This window comes from Diospyros lotus, chromosome 11 (assembly GCF_014633365.1).
Source record: "Diospyros lotus cultivar Yz01 chromosome 11, ASM1463336v1, whole genome shotgun sequence".
Lineage (NCBI taxonomy): Eukaryota > Viridiplantae > Streptophyta > Magnoliopsida > Ericales > Ebenaceae > Diospyros > Diospyros lotus.
The window spans coordinates 16,725,837-16,746,938 of NC_068348.1; the positions used below are offsets into that span (position 1 = coordinate 16,725,837).

Below are 21,102 nucleotides of genomic sequence, written 5' to 3' on the forward strand. Positions count from 1 at the left end.
TCTTCCTTAACACCAGAATTAGGTTGTAATTTGTCCAAAAAATCAACACACAATGCACTTCTAGACTCTATCCGAGAGCATTCGACTAGAAAGCACTTAACATCTGTATCATCATGAATCTCCCATGGAAGTGTGGATAGATCCGACTGTTTAAACTTGTACTTCAACATAATTGACTTCTCAACCAAACTAACATTGAACTTGTTGTATAGGGAACTTACCAGTTGGTCGAATGTGCAATCTGGCTCCACACATATTACCAACCCACATTTATCTGTCATGTATTTATATTCTTTCACATCAACATCATATTACCACTGACCTCCATAAATCATAGGTACAAAGATAGGTCTCGAAGCTGTCATTGCTATAATATAAATTGAAACAATTTCTAAATTAAATAAAAACATATCAGTTTTGTAAGTATAAAAATATATTAGTTCTTTAAGTTATATTGGTTTCTTAATGTCAGTTGTGTAAAGGCATATAGATTAATATATATCGGTTTACATAAGACCTCAATCAATAACAAGCTACCGATATATCAGTTGAGAAATGATGTCGGTACATACACATCATTTCGAAATCTATATATTGGTTGATATATATCCTTATATGACTGATATAGAAACCAATATAATCATTTTTCATGATGTTTCTATGTTTGAACCTATATCGGTTGAAATATGTCACGATGTAAATTGCCGATATATCAACCGACATATGTCCAAACTAGCGAAATGCATACTTTTCACTAAATCAATCGAGCTTTTGAATGAAGAACCAGAACTGAATTCATTTACAAACCTATTACTTTTTTATTCAAAAAATAAGCAGAAACGAGAATAAACTATTCCGAACTCACCCAAACTCCCTAGAATCGTTGACCAAATTTCTTCAAAGATAGGAAAATAAATAAATACCTAGATGGAGAGAAGATGATTAATGTACGAAAACAACAACACTTAAGGAAGAACAACAATGTATTTGGAGAAAATGATTGATGAAGAAGCACCAAATTAACGGCAGATGAGTAAGAATGTTCATGAAAGAAGAAGGGGAAGAGAAGAAGATAGGATCGAACCGACATGATCCTATAGCTTATCTAAAGCGGGAACATTTTTGTTCAATCAATTTTCAGAAGTCCTGATTTTGCAAAAGATTTTCAAAGTCTCCTATTTTTCTTATGAAGTTTAGTACCGAGAGTCCTATTTTTCCAAATTTCCCTAAGAAGAACCAAAGTCATCCCCAGTGCAGCACCAACGACTAACGACCTCAATCAAAGATGGAATCGAAACCGCCACCACCATCTTCGTCAATCCTCAACCGTCTGATCGACGTCGACACCGCCGTCTCTCGTCACCTCCACTCCGCGGCGCAGCCCTTCTTCCCCCGTTCTTTCCTCAAAACGCTTGAAATCTCCGGCGACGGCCGCCTCTTCTTCCCCCTCGCCGCCTCCATCCTTCTGTCTACCTCCGCCGCCGCCTCTTCTCCTCTCCTCCAGCCCCTCCTCGTCGATCTGCTCCTCGGCGGCCTCATTGACCTCCTCCTCGTCGGCCTCATCAAGCACCTCGTCCGCCGCCCTCGCCCCCTCTACAACCAGGGCATGTTCTTGACCTTCGCGGTCGACCACTGGTCCTTCCCCAGCGGCCACTCGTCTAGGGTTTGCTTTATCGCTGCCTTTTTCTGCCTCTCCTCGGCAGTGATTCGTGAAGCCGTGGCTCAATTGAGGTCCGCCGGAGTTGAATTTGTTGATACATTGTTCAGTTTAGTTGATTGTGATGACGGTAAGGCAGTTAACTTAATTATTTTGGTCGTCTCTTCGTGGGCGGCTGCTACGTCGATTTCTAGGGTTTTGCTTGGTCGGCATTTCGTATGTGATATTATCGCCGGTGCCTGTTTGGGTGTTCTTGAAGCTCTGATTGTTTTTCATTTTCTCAATCATTCATTTCTGGTGTCTAATTTTTTAAGCTGAAAAATTTTAGCTGTATTTCGGAAATTATGTTATTGTTTTAATTTTCATGTAGTACTCACAACAGACACTGTATCAGGAAAAATATTTCACCTCACTGTTGGCCAAGATGTTCTCCCATTGAATTGTGGGTGACAAAATTTATGACTAAGCAGTCTGGTTTTGTTTTTGTATAAAGGTTGGCATCATTCCAGTTTTCCAATTATCAAATTACGCGTAGCTAGTTCTTCTGACTAAAGCTACCTTGTGGGAAATATTAGACGTCCGAGGTGCATTAGTTGATTGGAGGACCTGTATATTTGAATTCTCTTTCTGTCAATTGATTGCAAACACTATTCTTAGAAGTTCTCTTTTCCTGGTGGTTGTATGCTATTTTGGAATATGTTGATCAGCCAAAGGGCTTTACTAGTGCCTACCGTTGCCACTGAAAAGCTATGTTAGGCACCATGAACAAACTAGTTGTACTCCCATAATATGTCTTCCATATTAACTATGCAATTTTCAAGCAAATAAAGGCTTGTTCACTACAGCTTAGGTTTTATGTTCAGCTTATTATTTTATGGGAATTTCAATGACTAAAGAGAACAGGTTGGAGACTGTTTTTAAATATCTCCTAGAGTTAAATATCTGCTAGGGACTGCTTAAACTCTTGGAGCTATGCTGGCGAAGTGGTTTGCTTATTAGGACTTTGATCCATGCTATTACTTAATATGCAGTGGCACCTTCTTCAGCTTCAAGAACCAATACAATTTTGAATAAATGTTGCCTTGCATCAATGAGATGCACACCTGCGCTTTCCAGGCACTCTTTAGTCTTTACAACTTGGTGTGCCTAGTGCCTTTGACAACTATGGATGCACCATGCTAGGATCTTAAGAGACAATAAGCTAAAACAACTCAATATAAAATTACAAGGTTTGACCCTATTAAAATAGAAAATCAAGAAAATACAAAATTTCCAAAAATAGAAGTTTTGAGTTAAGATTAAATGTACATTCTAGAGCTCAATAGAAGATAAATATATATATATATATATATAATAGGAAGTTTTATAGGGTAAGAAAATTCTTAAAAAAAGAATTACTAAAAATTAAAAATTTCCTAATTTGACATAATCATTTGTTAGGTCATCTTAGATTAACCTACCAAATTCTAGCTTGTAATGAGTTGTCAGGCTCCGGTCCTGACAAGAGAAATTCTCCTTTGGAACTGAGGAGAATTAGGGAGGTTTAGGGGGAGTTGAGGGAGATAAGGGAAAGAATGAGAGAAGAATCGGGAGAGAAGAGGAAAGTGAGGCGAGAAAGAGAATTCAACTTGTATTCATCGATGCCTTCTCTTTGAGTAAGATCAGGATTATATATTGATTTTTCGCTGTAGATTGGTGCCAATATTCAAAATTAACATAATTGCCAACCTTTTAGTTATTATAGTAGAGCCCTCCTATTATGCAACATACTATCTTGCCCCCTTGCCCTTATAACTTGCGGGCACATGACATGAGTGGTTTGTCAAATAACCATTTTACCTTCTAGGCATGATTTTGAGTTGTGCCTTGAGAATGCTGTCCCCAAGACTGATCATCTTGGAGCTTACATCAGCCTTTTCTATTACTTGTCCTAGAGTTAAGTATAGGCATGGTTATAGGTGCTAAAAACTATTGTTTTTCTTGGGTCTCTAGGCTGATGAGAGATACTATCAAGGGGGCAATGTTTTTGCCTAGTACTATTGTAGCATGGTCTTCTTTCATAAGGGTAAGAACAGTCTTCACATTGTCCATATAAAATTTGATCATGCCATTTGTCTCTATGTATTATGTTCATGTCATATTCTCATGGTCTACCTAGTAGCATGGCGTAAGTGTTTGTGCCCACCTTGTTACATAGCAACAATTCATCCTTACAGTGCTTAGTAATGGAGAAACATGTGTCATGTACCAAGGCTGTGACCTTTTATTTTGTTGCTATCTTTTACTTTGTTGCTATTCATAGCTACTATTGTAATTTTTGGAGGGAATTAGCCTGCTGGTAGAAGGTTTCAAGCAGTGCAAGTTGTAAGTAGACCGTTAGGCAGCTTGACTGGTTCTAGAAGGGACTTGGCAACCATTTTGGCGCCAATCCCAAGTTGAGGCCGTATAAGAGATCAACCCAACTCATTGTGAAGGCATGATTTGATAATTGAAGTCTGAATTCTCCCTCCAAAACTTCTTGTTCCTTCTCTCTCTTTCTATTTCTCTCTCCCTATTCTACATTTCCTTTCTTATTCCTGCGAATTCCCTCTCGGATCAGAGAGAATTCCCCCCGTCAGATCAAGGATCTGACATCTTGGTATCAAAGCACTATCGTGGCCGACATTCTCAATCAAGGAGACGATGGCTGACAGCACAAGGATGAGACAAATGGAGTTACAGATTCAACAGGTGACCGCTTCAATGGTGGAAGTCCAAGCTCGGGTGGAGATGATGGAGGATAAGATTGGTTCGGTGGTGGATCGTAAATTGGAGGGGATTGCAGAGAAGATCAAGGACGACATGCGAGACCAAATTCGGGAAGAGATGCGAGGGATGCACAAGCTAGGCAATGTGCTACGCAATCAACTGCAGCAATTCATGATCATGTTCTTCGATTAACATTAGGTAAGGATTTCACCTGATTTTCCCCCTAAGGAACGTACTGGACCAATTCTATCGAGAATTGGCACTAGTAATCAGAATGTAGGGCCATCGGAGGTTGAAATGGATCTATTAGCAGAGGAAGAAAATGTGTGGAAGAGCAGACATGAAGGCACTACTCATTCAAACCACACCGGATTTCCAGTGCCGAGATTGGAATTGCTGGTGTTCGAAGGACAAAAGCCCCAATGGTGGATCAAGAGATGTGAGAAGATGTTCGTGATCCATCAAGTGGCCGAGAACCAGAGAGTGGCCCTAGCCTTTGCCTACCTCAATGACTCCGGGGACATTTGGTTCCAAGGTCCAAGGTGAGGGAGTCCTATAGTTGGGAAGAATTTTCTAAAGGACTTTGTGAGAGGTTTGGGGAAAGAGGCATGATGGACGTAGTGGAAGAGTTTAATCACTCAAGGCAGGAAGGGATAGTGATGGAATATCAAATGAAATTCGAAGAGCTGGAGTCCCTAATGCTGAGCAAAAACCCATACCTCACCGAACAATATTTTGTATCTAGTTTTGTGGGAGGATTGATTGATGAATTAAGATCGACGGTGAAGGTATTGAAACCCAAGACGGTACAAGAGGCTGCGGAGGGAGCCTTCTTACAGGAGTTAACGTTTGAGGCCCTAATGAGGAAACAAAGAAGGCAGAATAGAGGAGGGATGCCAAGTACCATATAGTATGGCGGTAAGTTCATAGGGTGAGAACCCCCGAAGAGAGGAATAGGGGGCCGATTTTAGGCATTACCACCCCCAGGGCCTAGCTTTCAATCTAGGGACAAACTTATATTGAACAGCGGAGGCAAGCGAGGCTATGCTTCAAGTGTGGAGATAAATACTTCATGGGGGCATCAATGCAGGAAACAGTTGTTATTGCTAGAAGGAGAAGAGGGGGAGAATGAGGAGGGCCTCATGATGATAGAAGAAGCAGGCGAAGAGGATAATGGGGCAATCTTGTTACATGCTATAAAGGGGACTGCTGGTAGCAAAATAATTAAAGTTGAGGGTAGGGTACAAGAAGGCACCCTTATGGTGTTGATTGACAGTGGGAGCACCCATAGTTTTATTGATGATGGTACTACAAGGAAGATGAAATCCCTTGTGGCCAATACCCAACCACTCTCTGTTATGGTGAGCACATCAGCTTGTTTGGGATATTGTTGGCAAATGCAGGGTGAGACGGTTGAAGCTAATCTGAGATTGCTAAACTTGGGGGGTTGTCACATAGTTTTGGGTGTGGATTGGATGAAGGGGGTGAGTCCAATCAGTTTCAATTTTAATAAGATGGAAGTTTCCTTAGAAAAGAATGGAAGAAGGGTGATCCTCCAAGGCAATATGGAGATGGGATCTTGCCGAATGATAAAAGGAAAGAAGCTACATCAGCTTCTACGGAAGAGAATATCCTAGGTGGCCCACTTGTTCTTGATTGAGGCCAAGGAAGAAGGGGAAGGCAGAGAGGAGACAAAGGGAGATCACTCAAGAAATGGCCAAAATCAACCACAAGAGGTATGGCAGGTATCTGATTTGACCTTTACTTGATTTATTACTGGTTGAATATCACGACTTGTTTGTAGAACCTAGGTCTCTTCCCCTTAAGCAACCCCTAGACCATTCCTTTCCCCTAAAGCCAAATGCTGAACCTGTCAACATAAGATCTTATCGATACCCTCCCAAACTGAAAACAGAAATTGAAAAGATGGTGAGAGACATGCTTTCCCAATCAATTATCAGACCAAGCCGTAGCCCTTTTGCCTCCCTTGTCCTTTTGGTCCGTAAGAAGGATGGAACATGGCGTTTTTGTGTCGATTATTGACAACTAAATGCCATCACCATCAAAGATAAATTTCCAATACCCATCATTGAAGACCTACTTGATAAGCTCAAACACGCCACAATTTTCTCTAAGCTCGACCTACGCTCAGGTTACCACCAAATAAGAATGAACCCATCTGATATCCCAAAAACTGCTTTCCAAACTCATCATGGGCACTATGAATTCACGATGATGCCATTTGGCCTTACTAATGCCCCTGCCACTTTCCAAGCATTAATGAACTGAATCTTTGAACCATATCTCAGAAAATTTATCTTAGTATTATTTGAGGACATCTTGATATACAACTCTTCTTTTGACCAACACCTAGAGCACCTTAGGACTACTTTTCAGGTTTTGCGATTCAATCGATTGTATCTCAAAAGGTCTAAGTGTGCTTTTGCACAAACTCAAATTAAGTAGTTGGGGCGTGTTATATCGACAACAGGTGTGGGAATTGATCCTAAGAAGATTAAGGCCATTATTGCTTGGCCTAAGCCCATTAACATTCGAGCCTTGAGATGGTTTTTGGGACTGACTGGATACTACCGTAAATTCATGAAAGACGATGGGTCGATCAGTAAACCACTCACTGATCAGCTGAGGAATGAGGGGTTTAACTGGGACTGGAGGGCAGAGGAAGCATTTGAACAGCTCAAGAAGGCTATGAGTAAAGTTCTAATACTCAAGCTACTGATTTTTAGCAGCCCTTTACTTTGGAGATTGATGCCAATGGGGTGGGCATAGGGGCAGTACTCTCTTAAGAGGGTAGACCCTTGGCTTTTCTCAGCCAAGCTTTGAGCCCTAGACACCAAGGGCTCAGTATATATGACAAGGAACTCCTAGCGGTTTTAATGGTAGTGGAGAAGTGGAGACATTATTTAGAATGAGGGCAGTTCATTATTAAGACTGGCCATGAGAGTCTTAAGTTCCTCTTACAACAGAAACTTCAATCTCATCTCCAAAAGAAGGGTATGGCGAGATTGATGGGGTTGGATTATATCATACAATATAGAAGGGGAAAAGAAAATGTGGCTGCGGATGCGTTATCTCGCTGCCATGAAGGGGGAACATTGGTTGCCATTACCTCAGTAGTATCGGATTGGGTCCAGGAGGTCACTAAGAGTTACTAGCAAGGGACATAGGCTAAGGAATTGTTAGAACAGTTGAGTGTGAATGGAGATTGTAGGCCCGATTATGCTCTATCTAATGGACTAATCAAATATAAGGGAAGATTGGTGGTTGGAGAAAACATGACTTTAAGGAACCAGATACTCTAATCACTTCACAGCTCACCATTGTGCAGTCATTTCGGGATCCAAAATACCTACAGGAGAGTAAGACAAACTTTCTATTGGCCACAACTCAAGAAGTTTGTGATTGATTTAGTGATGAATTGTGATGTGTGAAAGAGGTGCAAACATGAGACCATAGTTTAACCAGGCCTACTACAACCACTGCCAATACCAAAAAGGGCTTAGACCAATATAACTATGGATTTTGTTGAAAGACTACCCAAGTTGGAAGGAAAGGACTGCATTCTCATGATCGTGGACCGGTTTACTAAATTTAGCCATTTCATAGGCCTCTCCCATCCCTTCACTGCTCAGGAGGTGGCAAAAGTCTTCTTGGACAACGTTGTAAAGATGCACGGAGTGCCTTAATCCATATATCAGACAGGGACAAAGTCTTTACCAGTGCATTTTAGAGAGAGCTACTTAAATCCCTAGGCACTAAACTACACATGTCTATTGCCTATCACCCACAAACTGATGGGCAATCGGAAAGGGTGAATCAGTGTCTAGAATCCTGCCTAAGGTGTCTATGTTTTATGTAGCCAAGAGGGTGGCACAAATGGCTATCGGTAGCTCAATGGTGGTATAACTTATGCCACCACAGTTCCATAAATATGAGTCCATTCGAGGCTCTATATGGATACAAACCAACATTGCTACCGGCGGTAAGGGAACCATCGACAGTAGCGGAAGTTGGAGCATACATGCAGCAGAGGCAGGAGGTCGTGAGACTCTTGAAGGCTAAACTAACAAAGGCTCGAAATAGAATGAAACAAATGGCTGACCAGAGAAGAAGTGAGAGAGCCTTCTCAGAAGGAGAGGAAGTATATCTTAAGCTAAATCCCCAGCAGCTCAAATATCTTACTAGGCAGCCAGTGTCTAAACTAAGCCCTAGATTTTTTGGGCCTTACCTAGTGCTGGCAAGAGTAGGGCCAATGGCCTACCAATTGCAGCTACCAGAAGGTTCCCAGTTACATCATGTTTTCCACGTATCCTTGCTTAAGAAAGGAGTGGACTTGTGGAGAGTTAGCCACACTTCCCTGTAGTACCAACGAGGAAATAGGACCCAGCGTTCCTATTGCCATCCTAGATAGGAGAATCATCTACAGAAAAGGGGCACCAATTATCCAAGTACTGGTCAAGTGGTCTTCACGACAGTTAGACACTTGGGAGTACTTATCTAATATGCTGACTTAATTCCCCAATTTGGACAGCCTGCTACACATTTCTTGAGGACAAGAAATGATTAATGGAGGGGGTAGTTGTCATGTACCGAGGCTGTGACCTTTTATTTTGTTGCCATTCATAGCTATTATTGTAATTTTTGGAGGGAATTAGCCTGTTGGTGGAAGGTTCCAAGCAGTGCAAGTTGTAAGTAGACTATTAGGCAACTTGACTGGTTTCAGAAGGGACTTGGCAACCGTTTTGGCACCAATCCCAAGTTGAGGCCGTATAAGAGATCGACCCAACTCATTGTGAAGGCATGATTTGATAATTAAAGTCTGAATTCTCCCTCCAAAACTTCTCGTTCCTTCCCTCTCTTTCTATTTCTCTCTCCATATTCTACATTTCCTCCCTTATTCCCGCAAATTCCCTCTCGGGTCGGAGAGAATTCCCCCTGTTAGATCAAGGATCTGACAATGTGTTATGCATTGCTTTATCACCCTTGTTACCCCAACATCCTAGATTTAGCCTAAGCTAAGGGGAGAATGGTACTTCTGTTTTGATGGTTCTAACTTGTTTTCCAATGTTGCATACACAATATTCCTGCTACTCTTGCCGTCAATGATTACACAAACTCTCTACTTGATAGTATAGTGAGTCGTAAAGATAATCCTCAGTTCAAGGCATGTACATTTGCGATTGGATAATTAGAGACACCCCTTTTCGTCCATGGGTCCACCTTGTCGAATCACAGTCCTCGTAATATTTATTTTCTAGGAAGTGCCAAATACTGTCATGTCCTGTGGGTCCCTAGGATGATGTCAAGTACCATAGAGTTCACGTTTTTGTGTAGTACTATTACAGCTTAGTGTCATTTCATAAGGGTAAGAGCAATTTTCACCCTGTCCTTATAAAATTTATATCAATTGTCTTTGTCTTTGTGTATTTTGTTTATGTCATATAACCACAGCCTACCTAGTAGCATATCCAAGTGTCCATGTCCACGTGATTGCATAGGACTTCATCCTTACGGTGCTTTGTGAAGGAGAAAGGTGCTAAACATTGATTTCTCACCCTTGTTCAACATCCCAGTCATTTTTGGCCGGTAATGATGTTCACTCAGCATTACCAAAGCCTCTCACCCAAAATGTCTTTTCAAACCACCTCCATTAAGTTCCTGAAATTTTCTCATGAAAAGAACTTTCTGGAATACATAATTGGTTACCTCAAAATAAATACCCATCATGCATAACAAAAGGATTAAATGACTATGTAGTTGGCCCACGCAAATTTCTTATCACTTAGCTGAAATAAGGATCTTCTTCGCATTGATTTCAGCTCCTCAAAGCCAATGACTTGTGCATGTAAAGTAGCCAACAAGAAACCTCCTCTACTAAGTGCATTGGCCACTCTATTAAGACTCCCCAGCTTATGCTTCAAAGTGAAAGAGAATTGTTACAGAAAAGCACTCCACCTTGCATGTTTTGTATTGAGTTTCTTTTGTGAATTCAAATATCGAAGAGCCTTATGATCTGAATACACCACAAAATCTCTATATAACAATGTTACCAATGATGAAAGGTGCAGACCAAAGTATAGAACTCCAAGTCATAGGCCGAATATCGACACTTTGCATCAGACAACTTTTCACTAAAAAGGCAACAAGTCTTCCCTCTTCCTATCCCCACACGTTGTGCATCACACTCCACCACTAAAAAAGCAACAAGTCTTCCTTATTGGCTTGACAACTCCTATCCCCACATGTTGTGCATCACACTCCACCACAAAGAGCTTTTCAAAATCTGGCAGCATTAGAATAGGTGCTTGAGTCATGACTGTCTTGATATGTTTGAAAGCCTCTTCTACCTTCTTTGTTTGTGTAAATGTCTCCCCTTTCAAGCATTCGTGATAGGACTCATGATAGAACTGAAGTTGAGAATAAACCTCTAGTAAAAAGAAGCTGAACCATGAAAACTACGGACATCTCCAATGGACTGAGGTGTAGGCCACTCAGGAATGGCTTTAACTTTGTTGGGATCCAGATTCAAAGCTTCAGCTAAAGCAATACAACCCAATAACACCACATGGTTGCACAAAAAAAAAAAAACAAAAGAGCTTCTCATGTTTAAGAACCTACATGACTTTTCTAACATGATATAGATGCTCATTCCTCATTACGACTATAAATTAACACATCATCAAAATAAGCAATGACGAAGGAACCTAGGAAAAGTTCTTAATACCTAGGTCATCATGTGCATGAAAGTGCTTAGGGCATTGGAAAGGCCAAAAGTCATTACACGTCATTCTAGTAAGCCATCTAGATTTTTAGAAGTTGTCATTCATCCCCATTCATGAGCCAGATTTGATGATAATCGCTTCTCAAGTCAATCTTAGGGAACACCACTGACCCAAGAAGCTGCTCCAGCCTTTCATCTAGCCTTGAAATTGGGAAGTTGTACTTAATTGTGATTTTATTGATTACTCAGTTGTCCATACATATTCTCTGTTCTTGAAATTGGGAAGTTGTACTTAATTGTGATTTTATTGAAGCAAGTAATTCAGTAACAACAAAAGGACTTTTATTCTCTTGCACCAACACTCTAGTAATTAGTGTCGGGAATCAACGAGCAGATTCCTCCCTATTGTGGATTCTTTCCTATTATTATTTGTATCATGTTTCTGATTTGATTTGTTTGTATTTCATTGTATTTCACAGTTGTAAGATTTTTCCTTTTCTGTACATATTTCTTAAGTTTAGGAAACTCTCTCATTAGGAAGCTACCTAATTAGATTTAGGAAACTGCCTATACGAATTGATAGGCGTGTATATATGTTGTGTCCTACTTTGAGAACTTTGATTTAAGGTTTTCCTCAGTTGTTTGAAACCGAAACCTTCTTTGATCCAATCTTCTTTCATAAACTAGAGCCATGATCGAAACCATAGAATCTAGTAGTACCGATGAGATTCCTTTCTCGAGCAGTTCCAATAGTGATGCGATCACTGGTGGAGAGTTGCAAAATATCCAAGCAACATACTGATTTAAAATTTACCTCAACTGGTCCCAGCTAATTAGGACATTCCTCAAAGGCAAGGGAAAGTTAAGTCACTTGCTTGGAACCAAGCCTAAGGAGAGTGATCCAGCATATGCCTCTTGGGATGAGGAGGACTCACTGGTAATGTCCTGACTCTAGAACTCAATGATTCCATAAATCAGTGACACGGTGATGTTTCTTTCCACGACGAAGGGGATCTGAGAAGTTGTGAAGATCACCTATTCTAAGGTAAATGATGCTGCTCAAATTTATGAAATTAAGACTAAGGTAGTAGCCACTAAATAAGGGAATCGGTCTATAATTGAGTATGCAAATTTACTGCAAACCTTGTGGCAAGAATTGGATCACTATCAGTGTATCCAAATGAAGTGTAGTGAGGATGCTGCCATTCAAAAGAAGTTTGTGGAAAATGAGAGAACCTATGACTTTTTTGTAGGCCTTAATATAGAGTACGATGCAGTAAGGGTCTAAATCCTTGGAAAATCTAAGTTGCCTTAGTTAAATGAGGCAATTTCAATAGTGAGGGCTGAGAAAGGTACAAAGGGAGTAATGCTTGAGGTAAATCCTATGGAGAGTTTAGCTCTGTTGACTTTGAAAGGCCTTGGTCAGGAGAGATTGGCTAGGGTGGAGAAAAAGACTTCAGACCTAGCTAAAACCACAAACATAGACAATCTATGGTGTACCTACTGCAAGAAGCCCAAACATACAATTGATAAATGCTGGAAGCTTCATGGTAAGCTAGCTAAAGGAGGACAATCAAAGGGGCAGTCCTATGTAGCCAACAACTAACTGAGTGCAGATGCTGAAGCTACAAATCAGGCTGATTCAATGGAACTAAACAGGGAGGAAATAAAGAAGCTAAGGAGTTTGCTGGGAACTCTTGAAAAAGGGCCAGATGCAAGCACAAGTTCTTCTAACTTAGCCTTCACAGTTATTACTTCCATATCATTTAATTTACATGCTTCAGACTTAGCCCTTGAACATACTTGGATCCTTGACTCCGGGGCTACAAATCATATGACCCCTTCCTCTACCAAATTTTTGTCCTACAAACCATGCCCTAGTACTAGAAAAATTGTGTTGGCCGATGGATCCTTAACAACTGTGGCTGGCCAAGGGGATATTCTCATTAACAACAACCTAACCCTAAGAGATGTCCTACATGTCCCTAAGATCTACACTAATCTAGTTTCTATTCAAAAATTAACCCATGATGCTAACTACTGTGCCATCTTCTATCCTTCCTTTTGTGAATTTCAGGAAAATGACTCCAGGAAGATGATTGGGTGTGCTAGGGTTAAGGATGGTCTTTATCATCTTGAAGATCTTAGTGGTCAGATTAAAAAGGGGCAATGTTTCCGTGTATTACTTTTAGTTAAACCTAAGAAGGATCTACTTTGGCTTCACTATTTTTGTTTAGGGCATCCATCTTTTAAAGTTCTTCAGTGTATGTCTCCCTCTTTGTTTAAGGGATTGGATGCTAGGAACTTTCAATCCAATGTATGTGAACTTGCTAAACATAGAAGGGTTTCATTCCCTCTCAATAATAATATAAGTTCTCATCCTTTTGACTTAATTAATAATGACATATGGGGTCCCTCTCCGGTTCCAAATTTATCAAGAGCTAGGTGGTTTGTGTTGTTTGTTGATGACTGTACATGTGTGGTTTGGCTTTATCTTTTAAAGACTAAATTAGAAGTGTGCACCATCTTTCCTAATTTTTGCAACATGATTAAGACTCAGTTTGGGGTTGAAATCAAGAGGGCCAGGACAAATAATGCTAAGGATTTTTCAATCAAACTTTATCCAATTTCTTTCAACAAAAGGATATAATCAAACTTTATCCAATTTCTTACAAGGGCCTTGCTATTCCACAATAATGTTCCTAAACATTATTAGGGTGAAGCAACCTTGACAACAACTTATCTCATTAATAGACTGCCCTCTGGAAGTCTTAATTCCAACAATCCAATTCAGCTTCTTTTTAAAACTTTTCCAAACTTCATGCCCTCTAATGGAATTTGTCCTAAAGTGTTTGGTTGTGTAGTTTTTATTCATAATCACTCACCTAATAAAAGTAAATTGGATCCTAGAGCCCTTAAGTGCATATTTGTTGGGTATTCCTCCACTCAAAAGGGATATAAATGTTTTCATCCTCCATCCAAACGTTTTTTTGTCTCAACTGATGTTAGTTTTGTGGAGTAAAGTCCATATTTTAGTAATACTTATCCTAAGGGGAAGACTGAATTCTTGGCGGAACCGAATAGGGAATTGTTTCTCCCTATTCTTCCTTTACCCTCCTCTAATGATTTTTCATCTCATCCAAAGGATTCTCTAAATGTGATACATAGGGAAACACTCCAGCCTTCTTCTATCCCACTAAAGGTGTATTCAAGAAAAAAGGCCCCAGTTCCTATCCCTATGCAAGTCGAACCATCTGAATCAAGTCCAGACTCCTATAATCCCAATTCTAAGCCTACTTCATCTCCTATTCAGCCTATGTTGCCCCCTAACCTAGCTACATCCAAAGCTGACTTAGTTACCTATACTCAAGCTGAACCTAAACTTAATAATTTGGACATTCCCATTGCCCTCAAGAAAGGGACTCAGACCTGCACAAAACACCCTATCCATTTGTTCATGACCTGCTCTCACTTATCTCCTGCCCATAAAACCTTCTTAACTAACCTTCATACCATTCCCATACCAAAGACCTTGTTTGAAGCATTGAGTAATGAAAGTTTGAAGGATGCCATGATGGTTGAGATGACAGCCATTGAGAAGAACCAAACTTGGGAGTTGGTTAAGTTGCCAAAGGGGAAGCAACTTGTAGGGTGTAAATGGGTATTTACAGTGAAATACAAGTCTGATGGGACACTAGAGAGGTACAAGGCTAGACTAGGTAAGGGGTATACCCAAACTTATGGGGTAGACTACCTGAAAACTTTTGCCCCGGTAGCAAAAATGAACACTGTTAGAGTGTTGTTGTCATTGGCAGTTACGTATGGCTGGCCATTACATCAATTTAGTGTAAAAAATGCCTTTTTACATGGGGAATTAGAAAAAGAGATTTATATAGAAGTTCCCCCTAGATTTGGGTTGCAAACAAAAGAGGGGAATGTTGTATGCAGACTGAAAAAGGTTCTCTATGGGATGAAACAGTCCCCTAGAGCCTGGTTTGATAGGTTTACCAAGGTTCTGCTTGGATTAGGTTACAAGCAAAGTCAAGGTAATCATACTTTGTTTGTTCATCATTCAGTTTCAGGGAGAAAAACAACACTATTAGTGTATGTTGATGACATTATAGTTACCGGTGATGACAAAGAAGGAATGGAACAATTAAAGGGATGTTTGGCAAGAGAGTTTGAGATCAAGGAGTTAGGGAATTTGAAATACTTTTTGGGTATTGAAGTAGCTCGGTCTAAGGAAGGAATATTTATCTCTCAACATAAATATGTGCTGGACCTTTTAACTGAAATGAGCATGCTTGGCAGTAGGGCAGTGGAGACACCTATTGAACCAAACCACAAAATTGGGGCTGATTCTAATGCAAGGGCAGTGGATAAGGGTTCATATCAATAGTTGTTAGGGAGACTCATTTATTTGTCTCATACTCGGCTAGACATAGCCTATCCAGTGAGTGTGGCTAGCCAATTCATGCATGATCCTAGATAAAGCCACCTAAAGGCTAAGCACATGATTCTCCACTATCTTAAGGGTTCTCCAGGTAAGGGTGTTCTGTTTAAAAGGGGCGGAGGCTTGTCTTTAGAAACATTCATGGATGCTAATTATGCCAGGTCCCTTATGGATAGAAGATCCACCTTAGGCTATTGCACTTTCTTAGGTGGAAATCTTGTTACTTGGAGGAGCAAAAAACAAAGTGTGGTGGCAAGGTCTAGTGCTGAAACTGACTTCAGATCTATGGCCCTAGGTAATTGTGAATTACTTTGGCTGAAAATTATACTAACAGATTTGAAAATTTAGTGGTCAACCCCTATGAGACTTTATTGTGATAACAAGTTTGCCATAAGTATAGGACATAACCCAATTCAACATGATAGGACAAAGCATGTTGAGGTTGATAGGCATTTAATCAAGGAGAAACTTGAGAGTGGACTAATCTGTACTCTTTTTGTTCTTACCGGAGGGTAGCTGGCGGATGTTTTAACTAAAGGCTTACTGGGTCAAGTTTTTCACAAGATTGGAATGCATGATATACATTCACCATCTTGAGGGTGAGTGTTAGGAATCAACGAGTAGATTCCTTCCTATTGTGGATTCTTTTCCATTATCATTCTTTCCTATTATCATTTGTATCGTGTTTCTGATTTGATTTGTTTGTATTTCATTGTATTTTACAATTGTAAAATTTTTCCTTTTCTATACATATTTCCTAAGTTTAGGAAACTCTCTCATTAGGAAGTTGCCTAATTAGATTTAGGAAACTGCCTATGCGAATTGATAGGCATGTATTTATGCTGTGTTCTCCTTTGAGAATGAATAAGATTGGATTATGAGAAGAAACAAGAAATAATCTTTTTCATATCCCAAAACTAATGAATACAATCTTACTTAAAACACACACTACTAATCCTTGAAGAATTCTAAGACTATTCAATCTCCTAACAATTCTCCTATTGTGTAGGAGTTGATTACTCTCTTATAAATTAGGACCCTTACTAGATTACAACAACTCAAACATTAATAAAATAAATCAACTAATAAAACATTAATGAAATAAATCAATTGATAAAATCCAACTGCCAACACTCCGCTTCAAGCTGGAGAATGGATGTCCCACATTCCTAGCTTGCTTACTAGACCTTCAAATCTTTTTACTGGCAATCCTTTTATCAATATATCATCAACTTGTTCCTCTGATGGAACATATGGCAGGTGAATGAGTTCGGCTTCCAACTTCTCTTTTATGAAGTGTTTGTCCATCTTAACATGCTTAGTCCGGTCATGTTGGACTGGATTATGTGCTATACTGATTGCTGACTGGTTATCACACTATAACTTAACTGTGTCTTGGACTGAAATTTTTAGATCATCAAGAACAATTCGAAGCCATAGAATTTCACATAGAGCAAGGGCCATAGCCCTAAATTCTGCCTTTGCACTTGATCTTGCCACAACACTTTGCTTCTTGCTTCTCCAGGACACCAAATTCCCTCCTAGGAATACACAGTAGCCACTTGTAGATCTTCTATCAGTTATGGACCCTGCATAATTTGCATCTAAAAAATCTTGAATGTTCAATTTATTTCTTGCTTTAAATAGGATCCCTTTACCTGGAGTAGCCTTGAGATAACACAAGATTTTTCTAACCGCCAGCATATGCTCCTCAGTTGGGCTGTGCATGAATTGACTTACCAAGCTAACAGGAAAGGCAATATCTGGTCTTGTATGAGAGAGATATATCAATCTTTCTACTAGTCGCTAATACCTTCCTTTGTCTATAGACTTGCTAGTAGGGTTGTTCCATAGCTTGTAGTTAGGTTCAATAGGAATTTTTACCCCTTTTCCTCCAATCAATCCTATTTTAGTAACTAAATCAAGCACATATTTCCTTTGAGAGAGAAAAATACTTTCCTTAGAATAAGCTACTTAAATTCCCAAAAAATACTTGAGCACACCTAGGTCTTTGATTTCAAATTCTTTAGCCAGCCTTTCTTTAAGCTTTGCCTGTTCTCCTTCATCATTCCCAGTTACTATCATGTCATCCACATATACCAGTAACACAGTAACCTTTCCTCCTGTTGAGTGTGATGAATAAGGTATGGTCCCCCCCTGCTTTGACTGTAATCGATAGTATGCATGGCTTTAGATAATCACCCAAACCAAGCTTTAGGGGATTGTTTGAGCCCATATAAGGTCTTATTTAGCCGACATGCCTTCCCACTGAGTCCCTCATGAAATCCTGGTGGTAAATTCATAAACACTTCTTCTTCTAAATCTCCATGGAGAAACGCATTTTTAACATCTAGTTGTAGATTCCACCCAAATGAGGCTGCCAATGACAAGAGAATACGAACTGTGGTCATCTTTGCCACTGGTGCAAATGTCTCTAGGTAGTCAATCCCATATGATTGAGTGTAGCCTTTAGCTACCAACCTTGCCTTATACCTCTCAAGTGTCCCATCGGCCTTATACTTGATATTAAAAACCCATCTACATCCCACTAGATTAACTCCCCTAGGTCTATCCACAATATCCCATGTATGGTTCCTTTTTAAAGCCCTCATTTCCTCAAGCATAGCAAGCTTCCAATTCTGATTTTTTAGAGCCTCAGTTACTGATTTTGGAATGATAATTGAATCTAGAGATTTAGGAAGCTTTTATGGTTTTGGGAGAGGCGATGATAGGATAGGTAATTGGCCATTGGGTTTTGGGTGGTGCAGCTTCTAACTCCCTTTCTAAGAGCTATGGGAAGGTCGATATCATCAAGGATTTGGCCGATAGAGGCTGGAGGTATTGTTTGCATGTGATCCCGACTTTGAATGGGAAAGGAGTTTGGAGCTTACCGGTCTTCTAGGTTTGGCTGTATTCGTTTATATACATAGGGAGACCCCTTGTATCTTCCTTACAGCTGCTGGCAGGCTTCTTGCTCATCAAATTTGGCCTGATCATCACCATGGTTAAGGTTGTTTGAGTACTGAGGAGATGGACTGGCTGTAGAGTCAGGATTAGAGGCATGACTAGGCTGATTGGAGGGATTAGCATTAAGCTGAAGAGTGGACTGGGAAGATGGTAGAGGAAAGAAGATGCCACTCATGTCACCATAAGAAGTCTCCCCCTAGTGACCAGCTTGGGTAGAGCCAAAGAATGGAGTAGTCTCGACAAATATGACATCCTTAGAGACAGAGCTTGCGAGTGGGAGGATGATAGCATTTATATCCTTTTTATGTGGGAGAATACCCAAGAAAGACACACTTCACAGCTCTTGGATCAAGCTTATCACGAGAGGATTTGGAAATATGAACGAAGGAAACACACCCAAATACTCGAAGAGGAAGAGTGGTGTGGAAATTAGAGTTAGGAAAATGAGTAGTGAGGCAAGAGAGAGGACTTTGTTGGTTTAGAACTTTGGTAGGCATGCGATTAATAAGAAATGTGGCCGTAAGGACAGCCTCCCCCCAAAAGATTTTAGGAATAGTATGATGGTGAAGCAATGCTCGAGCTACATTAAAGAGATGTCTCATTTTCCTTTCAGCTACTCCATTTTGTTGTGGAGTATCCACACAGGAAGATTCATGGACAATCTCTTCTTGTAGGAAAAAGTGGTTCATATAAGAGTTAAAATAATCTCGAGCATTGTCGGTTCGAAATTTCTTTATGGGAGTTCCAAATTGAGTCTTTATCATTTTACAGAAGCTTGGTAAGACTGTTTGAATGGCGCCTTTTTCTTTTAGTAAAAAAACCCATGTCATCCGAGTACAATCATCGATAAATGAGATAAACCAACGTGCCCCAGAATAGGTAGGAATTTTGCAAAGACCCCATACATCAGAATGAATTAATGCAAATGGAATAGAATGGAGTTTATTGCTAATTGGGTAAGACACACGATGTTGTTTGGATATAACACATACATCACAATGAAGAGTACTAGGATCTAAAGAAAGAAATAAAATAGGAAACATAGATTTCAATAAAGAAAATGGTGGGTGACCCAACCGGTAGTGATGCAGCCATATTTGGTGATAGTTGGCTGTAATTTGAGAGGAGCAAGCCACTGGTTGCTGGTTCTTTGCTGCTTTCCTTGTCAAGCAATACAGCCCATTTGTTTCCCTAGCAGCCCCAATCCTCCTCCCGGTTTTCATTGCCTGAAACTCACACCCATTAGTAGAAAAAACAGCATGGCAGTGTAGGTTTCTTGTGAGTTGAGAAATAGAGAGGAGGTTGGCTGATAATTGGGGCACATGAAGAACATGGTTAAGGGTTATGTTTGGGCTTAGATAAACATTGCCACATCTGATTATAGGGACTGTTTTTCCATTAGCAATGCATGGTCTTAAGGGGTTGATAGGTAGTAAACACATGGGAGTTAGGTGTCATATGGTCTGTAGCTCCGGAATCCAAGATCCAAGTATCATTCCTATCAGTGTTTGATGCTGGAAAAACTATAGAATAAGCAAACTTACCTGAGGGCTTACCAGAAGGGTCTCGATGAGCCAAGGAGCAGCTGCCATCATCTTGTATGGTCTTCAAAAAAGATTTCAGTTTGCTGATTTCCTCATTGTTGAGAAGAGTGAGATCTGAAAAATTTTCTTCCAGCTTTTCCATAGTTCCATCCTCTTCTTGTCCCTTTTGTGATAGATAGGACTGAGTGCTAGGCCTGAGTAGCTGTGCTTGGGAATCCTCCCATTTTGCTTAGGATTGCTTCCTTTCCATGGAGCTTGCAGCAATTATCTCGGGTATGCCGAGGTTTCTTGCAATATGTACACCAAAGTCCCTCTCTGTTGTTAGGCTGCCCTTGTGCCCTTGATTTTCCACCTCTCTGCCTTGATCCTTCTCCTTTGTTTGACACTAAAGCTGATCCATTAGTGAATGCCCCCTACAGCATCACTGCCCGCCTGTTTTCCTCACTTCTTACCATTGCAAATACCTCATTGACTGAGGGTAATTTCTCTCGGCCAAGAATCTGCACCCTTGATCAAAAATCGAATCAAGGCCAGCCAAAAATTCAACAGTTCTATCCCTTTCCATGATCTTATTAAGGGTTGCAGCATCAGCATTGCACGCCATCTTAATTTTTTGGTATTGATCCAATTCTAACCACAAGCCATTCATGCTATTGTAATACTCCGTAACAGTCATCCCCCCTTGTTTAGTACTACTTATCTTAGTTTTAACTTTATATATAACCGATGCATCTTGCACTTTATAGTAGGTTTGCTTAGCTACTTCCCAGATTTCCCTAGCAGTACTTAGAAACATATAATTCTTACTTACATCAGGTTGCATGACATTCCATAGCCACGACATAATAAGAGAATCCTCTATATCCCATACCTGGAAATTGGGATTAGTTGCTGCCGAAGGAAGAGAAGTAAGATGGCTGAGTTTTCCTCGACCTTTGAGGAAAGTTTTAACCAATTGCGCCCATTAGAGGTAGTTTTTACCATCCAATTG

General features: G+C 40.2%; 1 protein-coding gene across 5 annotated transcripts in view; it reads left to right on the forward strand.

Annotated features, from left to right (window-relative positions):
- Nucleotides 1–1,186: 1,186 nt before the first annotated feature.
- Nucleotides 1,187–21,102, forward strand: part of LOC127813133 (probable lipid phosphate phosphatase beta) — a 33,813-nt gene continuing 13,897 nt past the window's right edge. For 2 of the 5 annotated variants that reach the window (XM_052353913.1, XM_052353914.1), the window contains exon 1: nt 1,188–1,787. In XM_052353913.1, the coding sequence (XP_052209873.1) occupies nt 1,286–1,787 (502 nt within the window). In that variant the 5' untranslated portion in view covers nt 1,188–1,285. Of the gene's footprint in view, nt 1,788–21,102 lie in introns of all 5 variants that reach the window. The other 3 variants (XM_052353917.1, XM_052353915.1, XM_052353912.1) reach the window with 2 other exon arrangements.